We start from the raw sequence: 19,140 nt of genomic DNA, 5'->3' as shown, positions 1-19,140 counted from the left end.
CGCACTGCCTCTTTAGTTTTCCGTATGGGTTCTAATGAAACTGAAATATTTACTACTGTATTCGAGTACTTTTCTTCTGACTGTGCTTTATTGTGATGCATCGTATACGCAAGGGTATTAATTCATCCCTCTTGGATTAGTGCAGCCCACCCATTACGTGTACTGAGTATTTTGCTTTCATTGCGTCCTAGGAATTTCGATTTGGAACAAAGAAAACTAGGAAACTGTACTGCACCCCTGAACTAATTCTTTCGTACAATGTCCGTTTCCAATACCGGCGGCACCTAACCTTGTGGCTCAACTAAATTTGAAGCAAAGTTTCTAAGAGGAAGAAAGAGAGTAGGGTGGACTATTTCGAGAGCAACTTGAAAACGCATAGAAAGAGAGTATTGACCAGTCCCTAGTTGGCTTTATGGCTCAGTTTGTTTGAGCAATTCATCGACATCACAGGAAGATGAAATCATATTTATCCCACGTTCAATGCTGTCTTGCGCTTTCAAATTACACCTTCTCTGTTAGGTTGCCTAGCAACTCATTTTAGGCTCAAACAAAAGAATGCCGCGCTTCTTTCACTTCAGTTCAATTTATTGAGTCTAGTTTGTCAATTTACGTAAAAATCCAAGTCCAGGCTACCAAAATAATTCGGAAAAAAATTAAGAAATTGAGAGCTTCAGCCGCTTCCGACAAGACCAAAAGTTTGCAGGCCAACTCCGCAAACTGCAGCCACCAGGCAGCCATTCCTGAATAAGAAAGAAATGATATCAAAAGAATGAAAAGTAAAGTAACAATAGTGGAGGTGTTTGAGAACAATCTTGTCCACAGGGCGTTTTTCCCTTAGGATGCGAAAAGCACTTTGACGACGAGGTTATGTCGCGACAGAGCAGTAGAGGGAACCCCTCTACAAAGTCTGGTTAAGGTTGCAAAAGATTAGTTCTAAACTTTTCAACTCGTTGTATTTTTATCTTGTAGTAGTTTTTAGCCGGTGGTAGTTTTTCAATTATTATTTAGTAATCATTAATTACGCAGGGCTCCTGTTGATACCAGCCTAGTGCTGAAAGGGCCACCCTGCTTAAATAAAGATGACTTTGACTTTGGAAGAGGAAACAGTTAAAAAATCTTGTGCTTCCTTTCTATTCCTCACCATTCCCTTCCTTTTTCTTCCGTTTTCTGCTCGTCGGACTCAGTTCGAAATGTAGATTTGAGAGAGTTGTTGTGTAGTTTCAATCAAGTATTGTTGGGTTTTTTTTTTCTCACTTCGAAAAAGATATTTTGGGGGTTCCTGTTGATAAGTTTTCGAGTTCGATGTTTCTTTAGTTGTTACTTTTAAAGCGTTCTATTTGCATGAAACTTTTGGCTTTTTTTTAATCAGTGCGAGGTTTCCATCTATTAGTGTTGAATAACTATGGTATTTATGTCTAATTCAAGCCTTAAGTGTTTCAGATTTTTGATCACACGGTCATTTGTGGTGGTTGGTGGAAGAAAACCCAAGGGCGATCAAGTGTTCAGTGCGCTGGACTCTGGGTCGATTGGCTCGGGTTCAAGTCCTGCCTGGGGCATGACGTTGTGTCCTCAGGCAAGACGCTTCACGCACATTGCTTCGTCTTTTCGGATAAGACGTAAAGCCGTAGGTCCCGTCTCCTGCAGGGTTTGGGGTAGGAGACGTAAATTTCCCATGCGCGAGATTACTGTGTAGTGTATGTATCCACACAACATGGCTCCACGTTAAAGATTTGGGATTTCCGAGGATGGACTTCACTGCGTAACTTTTCAATTTCTAAAAAGATGAAGAATACGACAAATCGAATCTAAACATTCACGTAATGCAGCCAAAAGTACCTCTCGCCCCAGACTTCCAAGTCCTGAACATCGGCAACGTCCATGATTTCGGAGGTGCGCTGACGGAAAACTGAACAACCCTTAAAAAAATTGAAATGAGTACTTGTTGCTAGAAAAATTTCACTAGTTGTGTGAACCGCAACAACCCACCCAAATTCGAGTTGAAACAAGCTTTTACAATTGACTCCGTCCAAAAGGACCAAAACCGCACAGACAAATGACTGGATCTGACATGGTCATTAAATAAAAGCTTCCCTAAATACTTGATACTTACGAAAGGAAAAAGGAAGAGTAAGAATTTTGGAAGCGTGTTAATCAAACTTGCGCCGAAACTGAAGAATTATCCAAATGCGACGTACTAAAGGAGACCGAGAACAGTACTCAATAGACAAGTCATTCGTCCGCTGAGTGAAAAGCGTTTATTGTTTCGATTTCTTCGGCTTGAAGAAACATGGCACAAGGAGAGCACCATGTTCTGTTGTGATAAAAGCTTACAGCGCTTGCCAAGTCGGTGCATGAGTAGGATTACTCAGCTCTGACCTAAGTTACCACATACCTGCCCTGTATCTGCAATCTCCCAAATAATGATTCTCTGATCAACAGATGACGAGATGACGCATCCATCCTCCAAAACCTTAACACCTAAGGAACACAGAAATATCGGAAGTTACTCAGCCTGCGGTGCAAGCGTCTTACGCTAACAAACGCGCGATCGTTTTATCAAACCGACGATGTTTGATTTGATGTTAGAGTCGACGGTAGGGGGGGGTGTGGTGGGAAGGGGCGAAAAATCGTTTTAGCAAATCAGTCCATTCGATTCTTCTTCAATTCCCAGCCGATTCCGTACGTTTACTCCTTTGCAAAACGGGAAGCCTTTTCCTTCAATCTTTTATAGTGTGGATCACGATAGGTAGACATCCTCAGATATTTTGTTTAAATGGCAAAGTTCGTTGCGAACCTTGTCCGAAGGAAAGGATCTAAAACTAAATTCAAGTGAGCCACTGTCGACCTCGTTACCAGAGTCTCCCTTCCCCCATCTTCCTTTCTCGAGGAAGGAAGATAGAGGACCCTAAGAACGAGGTTGAGGTACTGTTACCTGTCACTGATGACGTATGAGCGGACGGTTCAGACACTTCACGAGTCATGTTAACATTGGTGACGTCATTCTTGTTTTGCTTCAAGTTGAATTCTGCTGCGTAGAGTGCAGTATCGTCACCACCACTGACCAGTAAGTATTGTCCTGAAACTAAAATGGGAGCAACATTCAACTAAAAGTTGGTGCGTCACGGTTTGTGAATCTTACAGATTGCTGACGGCTACAAATTTTACGTTCGTCATATGCATTCAGTTTAATCTTCTCCTACTTCCGCCATCTTTGTTCCATTTTGGTGTATTATTGACACGGTAACTGCCGTGTTCTTCCATCTTACCAAGCTGATGTTTTGTAGTTTCCTTCAAGGTAGTTTTGCAATGCGCATGAAATGAGAACTCAAAATGCAGACAGCGCAACACCCTCATGTCAAAAATTTTACAATGACCATAATGGCAATGAAGTAAAAGTTTCTTTGATCCTCCCCATTTAACTTGCTTGACAAAACCCAAGGCGAAAATTTAAAAGATATTTTCCCAAACGGCCGCGCTGTTTCTGATTGGCTCATTACTGTTACAAAACTCGCTTCCGATGGCTCCTTACTGAGACAAATTTACACAAGGTTACCCTCGTGTGATCCTTTCTTTCACCTTACCGTGAGTTTTCGCAAGTGAGATTGCATTCACACCAGATTGGTGCGCGTGAAACACGTGGATAGGAAGACCAAGGAAGACTGGTACGAGAGGAAGACACGAGAAGTCAATTTGGTCCACGAGTGTGGCATTCAACACTTCATCATTTTGATCAGTTAGACTAGTTTGACCAGATACTTCACTTCCGGTTAGACTAGTTTGACCAGATACTTCACTTCCGGTTAGACTAGTTTGACCAGATACTTCACTTCCGGTGGAAGTGAGTCGATCACTTGAGTTGCCTTCATTCAAAACGTCTTCTCCACAGTTGACTGAAGCTCGGTTCTGTGCTGAAGGACCAGTATTAACGGTTTGTTTATTAGCAATTGTCACCCTTTCATGTACGTTATAATCTATCACGCAATCCTCCACTGCTCCGCTTTTCCAACAGCTGCGTGACGAATCGTGAATGTCCGTTGTCACACAACTTGCAGAGCCCAAAACAGCTATTCTAGCTTGAGGTGTATCACACTTTTCTACGGAGACGTGCGCGTCTAAAACTATCTTTTCACTATCATTATTATCGACAGTTTCTTGTGCATTTTCCACTAACGAGTCCACTGCAGAATGCGTTTCCTTTTCTGACTTCACATCATTTGTCATCAACATGTCCTCCACGCTCGTCAAGTCACAATATTCCCGTAGATGGTTACATAACAATGAAGTGATGTCCCAACAAGAAATTCTTCCAGCTGTGTCGCCGGCAAACATCACAACCAGCGGATCACCACTTGCACAACAATCAACCACGTGACTGATTGTGAGCACACAGCGTTTGAGGTACAGGGACTGAGCCAAGAGAGAAAACCTGTTTCGTCGCTCATCAAAGCTAAAAATTCTTTAGAGAGAAGAGATCACTGTTTTAAGTCACTGAAGAAATATTTTAAAGAAAAGAAAATCATTTTTCAACACTACTAAATTGTACAAGACTTTGCCCTTAAAGGATTTCTTCGCAAGTTGATTTTAAAAGACACCAGAATGAAGTTTATGCAGAACCACACGGGTGGTTACCCCATGTGCATCTGCACTCTCCCATAGAATGACCACAAAATCGTGCATATGCTGTTAATAGTAACAAAGAGCGTAGACTTGTGGGGGGAGGGGATAGGTACATTGAGCATGAACGTTTTCAGCAAGAAATCTAAGGACAGCCCTACCCCCCTAGGCACGCACCATACACGAAGCAGCCATAAGTGTTGTATCAACCGCAAATTGTACGTCAGCGAGCACACAGAGCATCCTAGACCTTGGCTACACCTCCCCCCAAATAATCTTCGGGGCAAAGCCGGAGATTCCAATTCATTCGTTTTATACTTCATTAACATTTATCATTTTCCATCTACCAAAATAAGAGGGCGCAGTTTGGGTGGCTTCCGCCCTCTGATTCTTTAATGAAGGTCGATCTTACAGTGATTTAAACAAGGTAACCGTTAAATCTCTAAATCAAGTCTCTAAAAAAGCATAAAAAAAAAAAAAATGGGAGAGGAAACAAACAAAACATTCAGCGAAAGGATCGACGCTACCCGAGCTGTAAACCAAAGATTCAGAGAGGGAAGAGTTAAACTCTTCAGCTTCATTCTCTAAATTCTAGAAAAAAGCATGAAATGATATTCTCGTTGCAAAGAGTCTACTTACTAAAATAACATGCCAGACTCTTCTTGTTTTAGGAGAAAAAAGAGGGGAAAAAAAAGGATCACACGCACCTAACAAACCCATCTGAGCAAGCTGCCAAGACAAAATACAACGACTGACAGCTTTCCTTCAAACTTGCAGCACTTAACGACGTCAAAGACATAAACCTTATCTCTGACAAGGACGGCAAATCGTGTTTCCTTCGTCTCCGCCGGCGATTACTGAAGCGAAACGAATATTCTCCAAGAAAAACCAAAGGTGAAGACGTCATCTTATCCCCATGGCGACTATCATCGATGAATGACAGATCCACGCGCCAGCACTTGAGTGAAGCACGGCCCCCGCCAGAAAAGAGAAGATGATGTGTCCTATCACCTTTGGGGTAAGCGTTTTTCTGTTCCTTTGACTGTAAGTTTGGCCGCGGGGATCTTGTGGCGCTTAAGGCACGGACACTAGATATATGGCCATGGGCAGTGAAAACTGACGAGGTCACGCCAGTGGAACGGTCAGCTGAGAAAACGAAAGTTAAGGAAACAATCTATGAAAGAAGATATCAGAAAGTATCGATATTCTCTCACTCCCAAATACATTGAAATAATGGCAGTTCACTTTCAATTTTTCGACATTTTCTAACACAGCGGCACTTTCCGGTGAACTCTTCAAAAAAGGCAAAGTTATAATTCAAGCTTCATGGATCAGAGCCTGGAATCCTTGGTAAGCTAAAAAAGAATTATTCAACTTTCATACATTGTACGAATTCCGATTTTCTGCTTGGCTGATTTGAACCACGTGATATTGGGTTGTGACGAAACAACCTCCTTGACGTCACTATCGTAGCCGTGGTTCAAATTCAACACTCCACTGTTATTACACCATGGCTTCGGCTAACTCAAAATTTGACGATTTGTCAGAAGCAATTTGTACTATCGGGATTTATCTGTACTCGTTAACAAACTCGAAATTTTCAATACCGAATTAAATAAATAAATAAATAACAAACTTTTCAAATGCGCCTCAATTCCAGTGGAACATAGTTACCCAATGGAAAAGTTTGACCCCACTCAGTATAATTACTAAATATTTTACATAACTTTTCAGCAGTAAAGACCTTCTTGCCACTGAATGGCGTTAAAAAATAAACAAACTGCTCTAACTGTTAAAGAAATGGATACAAATCATTAGCTGGATGTTTGTATCTTCGCTCCCTGTCACAACTATGTCACTAATACCACCTGAAAAAGAAACCAGCGAGTCAAACAGCTGAAGAAACACTTCAACACCGTAAGTGGAACTAATCATTAAACTTTGTTAATCGTTCTGGTGCTGTTTGGTACAACGGTTACTTTCAATTTATATATGGCATTAACACTCGAATAGGCCCCACCCCAGTCTATCTAAAGCTCCAAGATTTTTGTAAGTTACCCTCTCTGGTAAGCCCTCCCCCCTTCCATCCAGAGCAACAGGTTTCCACCCCTACCCTAACCACCGCCCTCCCTCTCTTCGTAAACAAAAGCTTCAATATAAACATACAGGAGAAAGAAGCAAAGCCCTGTAATTGGTGAGTAGTATTGTCTTTCATTTTGGTCCAGTATGTGGGAAGACTTTTGCAAGTTTTTCAACCAAAGACATACTGTACATCGTATATGTGGAAGCTGAGCAGGCCCACTCACTCTTTAAAATCCTCCTTTCCCCCTTCCCCAAGAACACGAATATTAATAAGCTAAGTCCCCCACCCCTCCCCCATCCCTCAAGCTAATTGAAGCAACTACAGTATTTGAATCTCCTCTAAGATGGAGTCTGACCTTAGCAATTTTCCAACTCCTGTTACATGTAACTGTAAAAAACTAAAACAAGATTGGGTTTAAAGTCACCTCTACATTTGCTTTCTTGAGTTGCCTACCTTGTTGCCCCACAAGTGAATCTACATGACAAATACACGTCACTTCTCGTCCATGAAAACCTGACTGTGAATTAGAAAAAAAAAACCGGTATTATAAATAAAGATTGATTATATAGAGGGGTAAATTCTCTAAAAAATTCACATGGTAGACCTGTGAAAATTAATAGGAACCTTTTAAGATCCTTATTAGTTTTTCAACTGATTAAAAGCAGTCAGGACAGCAACGCCAAGGACGATGTAGATAAGAAAATGAACTTATATTTTTAGTTAGAATTTGTGAATGGGTGGATGTGTATAGCAACACACTTTAACTAAGTGGGCAGCGTTGACTTCCACATGGAAACTTTCATAATATGCCTTATAAGGTTTCCATTCTTAAACCACGGGATTTCGTTATTGGTGATTTCGCGTCGTTGTTTTGTGGGGGATGGCTAAAGCGGAAATGAACAAAGTTTTAAAAAGCATGAGCTGAGCAATTATTCTGCCCAGTAGATTTTTTATTTTGCCACGTCCTCATTGTCGTTGCGGTTGTGGTTTGCTTAAGGACCCTAATACCAGCATGAGTAGGATCATCAACATTAAAATGTACAATTATTACGTGTCACAACCAGTAAAAATATGTACTTAGCAAAGTTGACTACCTTCAACATCGTCCTTTTCAGCTCACACTGGAAGGTCATCTTGTGCGTGTAAATCGTGGAGTCTTTGATAAAGGCCAGCACTCCTCCACGAACAGATGAATCCTGGTGATAAATGCCATATATCCTCAAATCACGTCCATGACACTTTCTTCAAAGTTAGGAGAATATGGAAGGAGTCAATTCAAGGGAGGTTTATCCCAGGGAAGGGTTAATCATGTTTTCCTAAATCATGAATAAATGTGACGCTTCCTTTCTATTGTGCAGTATTTCCACAGAATAGAAATTACCTAAGCTGAGTATCAATATTCAACACTGATCTCTTTTAACAGATACAATTAGCAGTCAGTATGATTTTTGTTAGTATATACCACACAAGTGAATAGTACTTTTCACGCGCACTGATTGGCTAGTTCGGAACTGAATAGCAAGTACTATTCACCTCCGAGCAGCTGATGAGACAAAAACACCCTTCAACAGTTTAATTTCTGACCATTTTTCAATATACTGAAAGAAACAAACTTAATTTTTGGTATCTTTGTGGTATATTCACATCAGTATCCGTGAAAATGGTGGATATTTACCCCACCACTGCAGCTCAGTAAATAATTGTACACCTCTATACACCTCCACTTCAGTGTATAATTGCTAATTATTTTGAAGAAAGTATGGTATATCTATTCAAGGCCAAACAAGAAATAACAGACACAACTAACACTATAAATTCCTTGTTGTCTCAGCTCTCATGCATAAAAACATGGAAGGGGGGGAAGGAGGGAGGTAACTATTTCAATGGGGGGGGGGATGATTGTAACCTCTGGGGGCTTATTTGTGGTGAGCAGGTTAGTCAAGGATTTCCAACAGGTAAAAAATTATCAAAAATGACATTAATCAAATGTAAGATAAAATTTGTGAAAACTTTCAAAGCACCACTCTTATCAAAAAATCTCAAAATCCTTGAGTGCACATGTGTGGGTGATTTCTTGTACTAGCACTTGATTATGTACCGACTGTTCAAGGATTAGGTCCCAGACTCTGTGCGCTCCACCACACGTCACTCTCCACAAGAGCTCATTGCGCTGTACACTCCATAATACAAAATATGCCTGTGTGGTGAGATACAACAAAATCGAAAAGAAGTAAAAGAATTTAACTTGTATCCTGCACTAGCAAATAAAAAGTGTGGCAAAAAAATACACTTAAAATGTCTTACAGCATGGAAGCCTGCAATGAGAAGATCTCCATTGTCTGTGAACAGCAGCCGCTCGACCCAGTCTAAGCCTTTATAAACCTAAAGAGTTTTTAATAAGTAGGTTAGCTTTAAGTTTTTTTTTTTTCTAATGAAGTAAATCTGATTTGACCTGCAGATGAAAATCAAGCAAAGGCAAGATTCACAAAGGTCAACTGTAAATTAAGCAATAATTACAGAAAAGCCTGAAAAAGAAGATGTAGGCTTCTGTGCCTTTAAGACACTTTGTAGATGTAGCACCCAACTAGCATCTTGGAGGCCACAACTTCCAATCCTAGTTTAAGCCTGAATTTTTTTCAGGTGTCTTTTTTGCACTTGCTTAAAGTGCAGTCCATGCATCCCCCAGGGTCACTGCTTTGCTGGCTTACACCATTGGTACCAGGTTAGGTTGCTGGTACAAGCCAGACATGTAGCTTCCCCCTATAATATCCATACATCATCAAGCAAACTCACACTTATCAGGTAGAAGCTGTTATCCTGATCTAACACCAAATTCTTGTAACTAATTCACAGGGGATTTGTAACAGCTAAATGGGAGAATTAATAATCAGAACTTGGGAGCTATATCATATTTACCTTTTTGGTATCTATAACCTCCAAAGTATTGTTTTGTATTCTAAGCTGTCTGTACACTCCATCTCTCCCAGCTGAGTATATTGTGTTATTATGAAGGCACAGGTGGCTTACTCCAGCTTTACCATGAAGCAAAGGAAGGGAATGTGCTGGGCCAATACACTGAAAGATTCAAATATTAATATATCTCAACAACTTTTTTTAGTTCACGGTGAAGAGTTCAAGTTCTTTGTTTTTCTTTTACCAGAATTGATGAGTACTCTTTACTATCCATTGCACTCAAAAACACAAACAAACAAACAAACAATGACTGAACTCTTGATCGCCTGACTGATAACCATAACTTCCATTGTAGGCTGTCTAACTGGTTTCTAGGATTTCTCCCCTTCCCACCCCACTGGTGTCACAAGGAGGGTAAGAAGAGGAGAGACCCTGCAAGCGAGGTTTGTAAGCTGTTATCAAGAAAAGACATCAAGGCTGATAATTTTAAATTTATTTTAGTAACTGTCTGTTTGACAGTGTATTGAAGTTGTGAAATATACATTATTGACCAAGTGCCAGGTCAAGATGACTGGATATTGACCACCTACTTTTTCAAATTTTTATAGCTGAGAAGCTTTTATTGTTAAACAAATTCTCCTTGTCAGTGCGTGCCTGCCAACAAAGTATAGAGAACAGAATGGAGAATATGGAAACTGATATAAGGGTTTACAGGGTTAATACTGGACACTTGCTTCCATTTGTAAGAAACAAAAAATGCAGGTGGTTGTCATGGTTGCTGTGAAATTAACTATGAATCTTAAATCTGCAGACTATACAACCTGCCTTTTCAGCGGACAAATCACCAATGTTAGGATCAAACAAATGCAATGACCCTTTTCTATCTCCACAGACTACCACAGCAGATTCACTGGTCCACATCTCTTTATCAGTTGTTTGGAAGATTTCAATGGCTGATGCCCAACGTTGCTTGGATGGTGGAAGAATGAAGACGCACAAAGGGTTCACATCAAATGTAGTAGTTTCTCCTTTGGTGCAAATGATATTCCACCATGTGACTTGTCCATCTGGCCCACACGAAAAGAGATGCCGAGGAGAATACTGCTGGCTCCAAAGCAGACTGTGAACCTTACCTGAGTATGCCTGTAGTTCAACACTGGGGTGATTGAAATCTGTTGAGAGAAATTAGACAACTTAACCCTTTGACTCCCACCATCAAGTTATCAATTCTCAACATTGTCTGTCATACATTCCAAAATACTGCCTCCCAGTTAGCTCAATGGATAGAGCACTGGACTGTTGTGCAGGAGGTCGAGGGTTCAAGCCCCGGTCGGACCAACACTCAAGGTCTTAAAATAATTGAGAAGAATATGCTACCTTTCTATAACGTCAAGAAAAGGTTAGATATTCTAGTCTTCTCGGATTGGGACAAATAAATGGAGGTCCCGTCTCCTACAGGGTTAGGGGTAGGAGATGTTAATTTCCCACGCATGAGATTACTGTGTGATGTCCTCCCCTGGGGTGGGATGGGTGGGATTTATTGGATGGACTACTCGCATGGTTCGCATATGTTCCGTTCTAGTCCTACCCTACTGCGGTAATGCAGTGAAAATGGTTAGAAAAGGTTACTTTTGGGTATTTTCATAATTGTTTTAACAATACTTCTTAGTGCATTCAATAAAGTCCTAGGCTTTTACTATAAATTCTATGCCTTCAATCGAAGAACTTTGAATGAGACATGAGCTGGTTAGAAATCCAAAGCAAATGGGAGCTCCAGTGGTTTTGGAAACCAAGGTAATAGAGTGATAGGGGTTAAAAAAATTTGGCTATCCGTTAGAGGACGTGGAAATCTTTTGCAGAATATTTCAGCTAGAAAATCATTATTAAACAAGAACAAAATCCATCTATAACATTTCTGAAGGAACAAAGCAGTTGTTGTTGTTTTTGTTAAAGCTCTATTGCTTTTGATCAACAGCCATCATGATGTTGGTTCCTACTCACTTGCATCTTGCAGTTTGATTTTTCCTTTCAAATTTCCAAAAGCAATCATCTTACGACAAGGAGACAAAGCCACAACACTATAAGAGGAATACTCTGCATCTTTGAGTAGCAGCATCCATGATTGTTCTTTATGATTTGAGTGATCAGTGTTTGAACTTAGTGACAAGACATTGTGGTCTGCGAGAGAACTCTTGTCATTCATCCAGTTGTACTTATACAGACACCTGGATAGAAGAGGAGGATGAATGATACTTTTAATTAGCAATGGGTAATAGAGAACTGTCTTCAATTGAGTGTACAAAGAAACCCATGATTGGTTTTGCTTTACTTCACTCGATGATTGGTCCAGAAACTCATCACACCTCAACAAACCAGATTCAAAACTAGAACCAATCATGATTTGGTCATTCACGTTTTTCTGCATTTCTTACAGTTTGCCCACTTTTAATTTGAGTTCTACCTGGCTAAAGATCATGCTGACCTTCGCCCTGATTTGCGGATGTGGTTACTTTCAATTGGTTTTGTTTTTTTTATACCAAGTGAAAACTGCGCTCTATTATTTCATATTATTGTTACATTTCTAGGAGTGCATTTCTAGAGGTAACAAAAAGTAATTCTTGTTCCTGCAGATGTCCAGCCTGCTATGTCTTGGAGGTTGGGGCACTTCATTCATGACAGAATGCATATTAAATAAAAGGTTTGGACAGGTTAAAGTTTAACTTGTGAAGTCTCTGGATCTTAGAATCTGATATCTGAAAAGTATTTTTATTAACAGATGGTCAGTTTGTTGAGCACTCCAAGTAGTAAAAGAGTTAAATAACAAACAAAGAACATCTGAAACAGGTATGAAAAAAAGGCCAAGAGCTACTCCTTTGTCATAAGTTGAGATCGTCTCCTCTCTTACATGACCAATTCTCTCAAATGGAAAACTTCTTGGAAAACTTCTTAAAAAACTGTGATTGTTGAGAAAAGTGTTGACAAAATACAATTACCCACCCATCATTTGTCATGATCAACAAGTTAGACTGGTCCAGTAAGCTCACAAATCTTGGATAATCCTCCTTTTTGGTTTTCTTTGTTTTTATCTCATTGTCAGCTTTGGTATCTAAGGAAGGTAGACGAGCTTCTCTTGAAATGGCATTGCTGTTGTGATCAGGATTTGATAATGGCCACAGCCTGATGCTTCCATCTCCACCACCTGTGGCTATAAGATTTTCATCTTGGTTGATGGCAAGACTCCAGATGTTGCGACCTGTGAAAGATAGTGCATGGGTCAAATCAAAATCTCTCTTTTACTGACCGTTTTCTCTTATTTCACACTGAAACTTATAGTCATCACTGAGTTAGTAATTTTCTCTGCTTGGATCTAAGGCCCACATGGTTTGCGCTTGGGCAATTAATCTGAGCAGAAAAAAACTTGGAATTTATTGATTATTATGGTAACTCCAGGTTCAAATGGAGAGGAAAGATTTCAACTCAAACAAAATGCCCACCTGGAGTGCTTTTAACACTCAAGGTAGAATCATTATAACTTTCAGAAACCAAATACAGTAAAAACCCGCGGGTAAGAACCTAGTATTTAAGAACCTTTTTGGCAAAAATTTTGGATTTTGAAACCCAGAAATATAAGAACCTGTTTACCCAGCAAAACCTGCATGGGTCTTATATGAAGAGTCATTCTGGAAAATGAAACAATGTTGTAGCAAAATATGTCCGTAACTATAAAATAAATGTTTTCTATACATTTGATACTTCCATAAAACATGTCACAATACAGTTTCCCCACTGTATTTATGGCTCCCAGTTATGTATTAAAGCAAGTTAAAAAAAATGTACTCCTAGGTATAATCTTCTAAACTGTATAATTAAGTACATTGTTCAGTACACAGTGTATTGTACAAATGAATAAAGGCTGATAGTTTCAAAGAAACTGTTTGGCGCTGCGTCAGTGGGGGTAACGAAATAATTTGAATATATCAACAAACTTGAAATGGTAAATTGGCCACCGTTATGGTTATAAAAGCTGACGTTTCGAGCGTTAGCCCTTTGTTGGAGCGAATAGAGGAATTGTGGGTTGTGTGTGCTTTTAAAGGCAGAAAATGGAGCTACGTGATTGATGGGAACATGGCAACGAGAAAAACAAAAATAAATTAGTGGAATGAAAAGCAATCTGCGGTCTTTCCTTACACTTAGGTAGCACGGAAAGCTGTAAAACTCTTGAACAAAGGCTCATCTTTCAAACTGGCAGTCTAAATCTCACAGGTATCAACGAACGCTTTTCATTCCACTAATTTATTCGTGTTTTTCTTGTTGCCATGTTCCCATCAATCACGTAGCTCCATTTTCTGCCTTTAAAAGCACACACAGCCCACAATTCCTCTATTTGCTCTGATGAAGGGCTAATGCTCAAAATGTCAGCTTTTATAACCGTAACGGTGGCCAATTTACCATTTCAACTTTGTTGATATATTCAAATTATTACTAACAGTGTATTGTACAGTATAGTTTAGAAAATTAAGTCTGGCATTAAAGATATTTTAAGAACCTATTAAGAACCTGTTTTGCCTAAGTTGTCAGTAAATACCCCAAAACATAAGAACCTATTTTACCAGACATGAAAAAAACTAGGTTCTTACACGCAGGTTTTTACTGTATAGCTTTCCTTGGGTTGGCAGCTGGCACACGTACTTGACATGTAAAATTAAATTATTTAAGGTGTCCCAAAGTAGCCTTCTACCTGTATGACCTTTATAAGACTTCAAAATGCTCCCATCATAACTCCACACATTGCACACCAAGTCCTCTCCGATACTAACAAAACACATCTCTAACAATTTTGCATTCCAAACTCGTGCAGAATGCCCATATACAACAAGCAAAGGTTCCACGTGGCCAGTTGATTCAAGTGTGGATAAGTTTGTTATTTTCCACAGTCGTATGCTCCTGTCATCTGAAACAGAACTCAACATTGTTCCTTGTTTGTTGAAGTTTATAGCAAAAATAACTCCTGAGTGGCCTGTGAGCCTCTGGAGAATCTGTGTTCGGTTACTTTCATCTTTTTTTCCTCGCACTCTCCAAAGAAGGACTTGATTAAAAACTGTCCCAGATGCTATGATTAAATTTTGTAAATCATATCCAAAGAAACATGCAGAATATCTTAACCGAAAAAAAAAAAAAAAAAAAAAAGAGTTAAAGAAAAACAATTAAAAGGTATAAAAAAACAACAACAACAAAGGAATACATTACAGGAAAAAATCCCCACAATTCTGTGAGTTCACCCCTAGCCAATTAACTTCTGCCATTAAACCATAATTCAGAGGGAAGTTAGTCTGTATATGAACTAAGTTGGTAAACTCCTGATTCAACTGTCAAACTTCTCTAGCTTATCATAAGTTATTTTCAGTATGCTGACCCTTCACAACCTAAATTATTATCATTAATTTTCCTCTATTCTGGTGACCTTAATTTTTTATTTAGGGGTGAAACTGTTGGGATAAATTAAATGCTTACCACTCTTAGGGTGTAAGGGGTTAAAAGCATCTCTCACAAACAAGGGAAGGCATCTAAAGGAAACACACTTGTAAAATAAGGTTTAATTTCTTGACTTCTGCTTATCCTAATTCCTGCAACATGAAGTAATCAGAAGTGTTGTAACTCTTATTGGATGGGATGCTAGTCCAGCATTGGTTAAAGATTACTGGTAACCATTTAAATTCCAGGAAGGAGGGGGGGAGGAGGAAAAAAAAAGAACTGTGAGAGATAGGTGTTTGGCTCCACAACACAAGAGAAACAACCAGGGTCACCTTTAGACTTAACCCTTCAATTCCCAGAAGTGACCAACATGTAAATTCTCCCTGAAAAGGCTAGGAGAGCAGACAAGCTTGTCAGCTAGTGAAGGTTATCTTGACCAAATTTTCTTGTTTAAATTATCAGGAAACATTAGGGAGTTAAGTGGACGAATACTCATTGGATCTCGGAAGTTGAAGGATTAAACACAAAACTTTCAGTTCAGAGTGAGAAGCATTTTATGATCTAAGAAGCCTGTAAAAAAGGATACAATATACATGGCTCTTCACATTGGGCAACCAACTGTTTTACATCATGCTGCCAATCCCAGCACCATACAGCATTGTGCGCAGTTGCAATAGCCACTAGTTTTGGCATCTCATCTTCGTACAGCCAGTGAGCATCCCAGATCAGATCAGGAAAAGCAACAATATCTGATGCAGCCTCAACTCTGAAGACAAAAGAGTAAATAACAGAATTGTCAGTGGCATAAGAAATGGTGAAGAAAAGTAAAGAGAGATCCCTCTTTTCTAAAGTATGGATCATGCTCCCTGACCCTAAGGCTGCCCTGCACTTGATCCCTCCTGGTAAAAGAAAACCAGATTGGCCAAAAGCCACCTGGAGCTGAACTGTCCTGGCTGAGCTCAATGCACTCAATCTCGTGCAGGGGAAATTAATGTCTCCTACCCCTAACCCTGCAGGAGACGGGACCTCTATTTATTTGTCCCTATCCAAGAAGACTAGAATATCTAACCACTTCTTGATGTTATAGAAAGGTAGCATATTCTTCTCAATTATTTTAAGACCTTGAGTGTTGGTTCGGCCAGGGCTCGAACCCTCGACCTCCTGCACAACAGTCCAGTGCTCTATCCATTGAGCTAACCAGGAGGCAGTCTTAAAATAACTGAGGAAAATTTCCTACCTTTCTATAACAAGAAATGGAGATATTCTAGTCTTCTCGGATAAGGACAAATAAACCATAGGCCCCGTCTCCTACAGGGTTAGGGGTAGGAGACATTAATTTCCCATGCACAAGATTACTGTGTGGTGGATGTCCTCCCCTGGGGTGGGATGGGTGGGTGTTGGCCCTGAAAATCCCTGTGGGGTGTGTTCAATTAATCTAATGAATGTAACCTATGTAAGATCAGGCACACAATTATTTCCCAATATGACACTCCTGCCAAACAGATAACATATACTTATAGCCAGAACTAGCGTCACTGTTATTGCCAAAATTTTCAGAATTCAAACAGAGAGAAAAGAGATTTATAAGAGGTAAACAGTGAATATATTCAGTATTTCTCTCTTACCTTATACTTGAATTGGAGGGATCCTCTTGTAATTTGACAGCCCTTATGACCTTTTGTCCAAATATAAGCACTAAGTTACCGAAGGTCTTTTCACCTAAACAAAGGAAACCAATGTGATTAGACATTAGCCAGAGGTTGGAATTATTTAATACAATATTTCTCACTTACAATGCAACAAAAAATTTACAACAGGAATTGTACTAACAACACATGACAGAGCTTAACACTAACTCTTCAACTTACTGGCCCAGTGGATGGTGGCAATTTAGACGTCTCTACAATTTCAGTTTGTTTATTAGCCAAACTGGCTAGTGGAAATCAAAAACCACTTGCCAAAACTGAATTTCTACTAGTCTGTGGCTAGTTGGTTACCCTTAATGTTGAGCCCTGCACTATTGACTAAACCATTTAACTCCTGAGAGTGACCAGCACTTAATTTCTCTTGACAGTAATACTGCTGAATCATTCATTAAGATCACACAAATAAAGGAAATGATTACCAAAGATGTTTTGATTGTGAAACAAATTCTTGCTGTCAGTACCTGAGGAAATGTGTAGAGAAGGGTATGGAAAATATGGATACCGATGTTTGGGAGTAGCAGGTTATGGATAAAATTATTTTACTTGTTGTAAATCCTCTATTAAGCCTCTCTTTTCTAATAGGCCCCCACCTCTAATAAGCCCCCCCCTCTTTAGACAAAGAAATTTATCAAGCACCCCCTCTATTAAGCTCCCCTCTCTAATTAGCCACCCCCCTCTAATAAGCCACCCCCCTCTAATAAGCCTCCCTCTTTATAGAAAAAACTTATTTAGCCCCCCTCTTGTAAGCCCCCCCTCTAATAAGCCACCCTCTTTAAAGGAAGAAATTCATAAAGCCCCCTCTTTATTAAGCCCCCTCTCTAACAAGACCCCCTCTTTAGAGGAAGAAATGTATTAAGCCCCACCCCTCCCCCTCAAAAAAATTGAGCCTTACTTGTAAGATCTAACATTTTATTATTGTTGTTGATTTGACTTAAGTTTACCATTTTGTTGTGTTTCTGCTTTACTGATTTACAAGATGATTATTGACAAATCAAATGTTTAGTAGACTTTAAAAGGAATAAATGAAAAAAATTTATATGTTCTCACTATTGTGCAAACATCCCCAATAAACCAGCCAAAACCTATAAATTAAGAACCTAGATGCATAGCGTACCTCTTATTCCATGTATTCTTGAGCCTTGCAACAGACATTTGTCAGTTAATAAAACACCCTTTGCTACAGAATATACACCAAGGAATGGTCCATTTCCTAAAGAAAGTAAAATCAGCATTCTTTTTGTGTGTGTGATTGACAAATACATACTCTTTACCTCTTGAGAGTAAATCTTTTGGAAAGCTTATACTATCATCATGATAGGGTTCTCTATTATAAATAAAAGTACAGCACTTGGTTCTATTGCTATTTTTCCAATTTCATTCCAATTCACCTTAAAATGGTGGCCTTAAATGCTGTTGGGTATGTAATTTTTTTAGTGTTATTTTAAAGTGGCAAACAGAATGTGAGAATGTGCTCAGATGAATATCTGTTAATTTGCATTACTTTTTGATCATTGTATATATATTCCCCTCCCTCTCCCCCCCCCCCCTTGCTAAAAATGGCATTTTTACACTAAGCTCTTGATAATTTTTTGTATGGTGCCTTGATTTGCAAGAATAAACCAAAAGAAAACAAACAAACAAACCCACAGACCTGAAGCTTAGGCAAAATATTATTTTATGTCTTTCCTCTATGACAAATAAACAATCTCTGGGAACCCTTCTCTTTCAATCTAAAATTTTCCTGAGCGAATTTTAAATTTTCCTCTACATTTCATGCAAGTTGTCTCAGTTGGTATCTTTTCGCCCCCGAGTTACTTGACTTTGGAGGATTTGATGTCGTTCCTGACGATTTTGCCATGCAGTCATGCTCTCCTCCAAAGCCGTGAGGCTGGATCAAAGGAAACTTCGACGGAGATATTTATTGCGTAAAAATTAAGCAGACGTATCATTTAATTTTATGAAAAGCGTGCAAAGAGATTGTTTCTCACCTGAAAGAACCAAGTCCGAACTTAAAAACTCTAAACTCGTGACCGGAGAAGTTAAATACTTCTTTTCCCATATCCAGTCACTAGTTTTTGCCATCCTTCGAGTTAGACGTCGATAAACTGCAAGTGAAATTTCCTCTCCTTCTCTCCATTTATAAATCACATTGGAAGGGAACTTATCGTTGTTTTTTAATTGTACACAACCAAGGCTTCATGTTCAAGAGAGCCGCCATTTTGAATTTTATTTCGTACCCAGATTGTCACGGTCCTCTTCGGCTCTCGGAGACCTGCGTCCTTTTAAGATCCTTATTTACTTTCCCAATGTACCTTCTGAGATGTGGCTATTCAGAGAATTCTAGAAGTAGGG

The 19,140-nt window shown here is 39.4% G+C and overlaps 1 protein-coding gene across 2 annotated transcripts; it reads right to left on the bottom strand.

Annotated features, from left to right (window-relative positions):
* Positions 1 to 564: 564 nt before the first annotated feature.
* Positions 565 to 19,014, bottom strand: LOC111331974 (tRNA (34-2'-O)-methyltransferase regulator WDR6-like). 2 transcript variants are annotated; one of them, XM_088755603.1, is made up of 21 exons: positions 18,777 to 19,006; positions 17,903 to 17,998; positions 17,208 to 17,249; positions 16,708 to 16,801; positions 15,669 to 15,848; positions 14,349 to 14,767; positions 12,608 to 12,863; positions 11,612 to 11,835; positions 10,436 to 10,782; positions 9,614 to 9,772; positions 9,002 to 9,079; positions 8,796 to 8,894; positions 7,792 to 7,893; positions 7,151 to 7,214; positions 6,423 to 6,482; positions 5,322 to 5,760; positions 3,582 to 4,456; positions 2,933 to 3,082; positions 2,393 to 2,478; positions 1,837 to 1,916; positions 565 to 740 (listed from the first exon to the last, which is right to left on the bottom strand). In XM_088755603.1, the coding sequence occupies exons 1-21, from the start codon at positions 18,868 to 18,870 to the stop codon at positions 671 to 673; spliced, it is 4,014 nt and encodes a 1,337-aa protein (XP_088611729.1). In that variant the 5' UTR covers positions 18,871 to 19,006; the 3' UTR covers positions 565 to 670. The 2 variants fall into 2 exon arrangements, with proteins under 2 accessions (XP_088611729.1, XP_022792946.2); XM_022937211.2 differs by lacking the exon at positions 17,208 to 17,249 and having other exon boundaries at positions 18,777 to 19,014.
* Positions 19,015 to 19,140: the final 126 nt, after the last annotated feature.

The sequence above is a fragment of the Stylophora pistillata genome, chromosome 1 (genome assembly GCF_964205215.1).
Source record: "Stylophora pistillata chromosome 1, jaStyPist1.2, whole genome shotgun sequence".
Taxonomy (NCBI): Eukaryota; Metazoa; Cnidaria; class Anthozoa; order Scleractinia; family Pocilloporidae; genus Stylophora; species Stylophora pistillata.
This window is presented reverse-complemented; position numbering and strand designations above follow the sequence as displayed.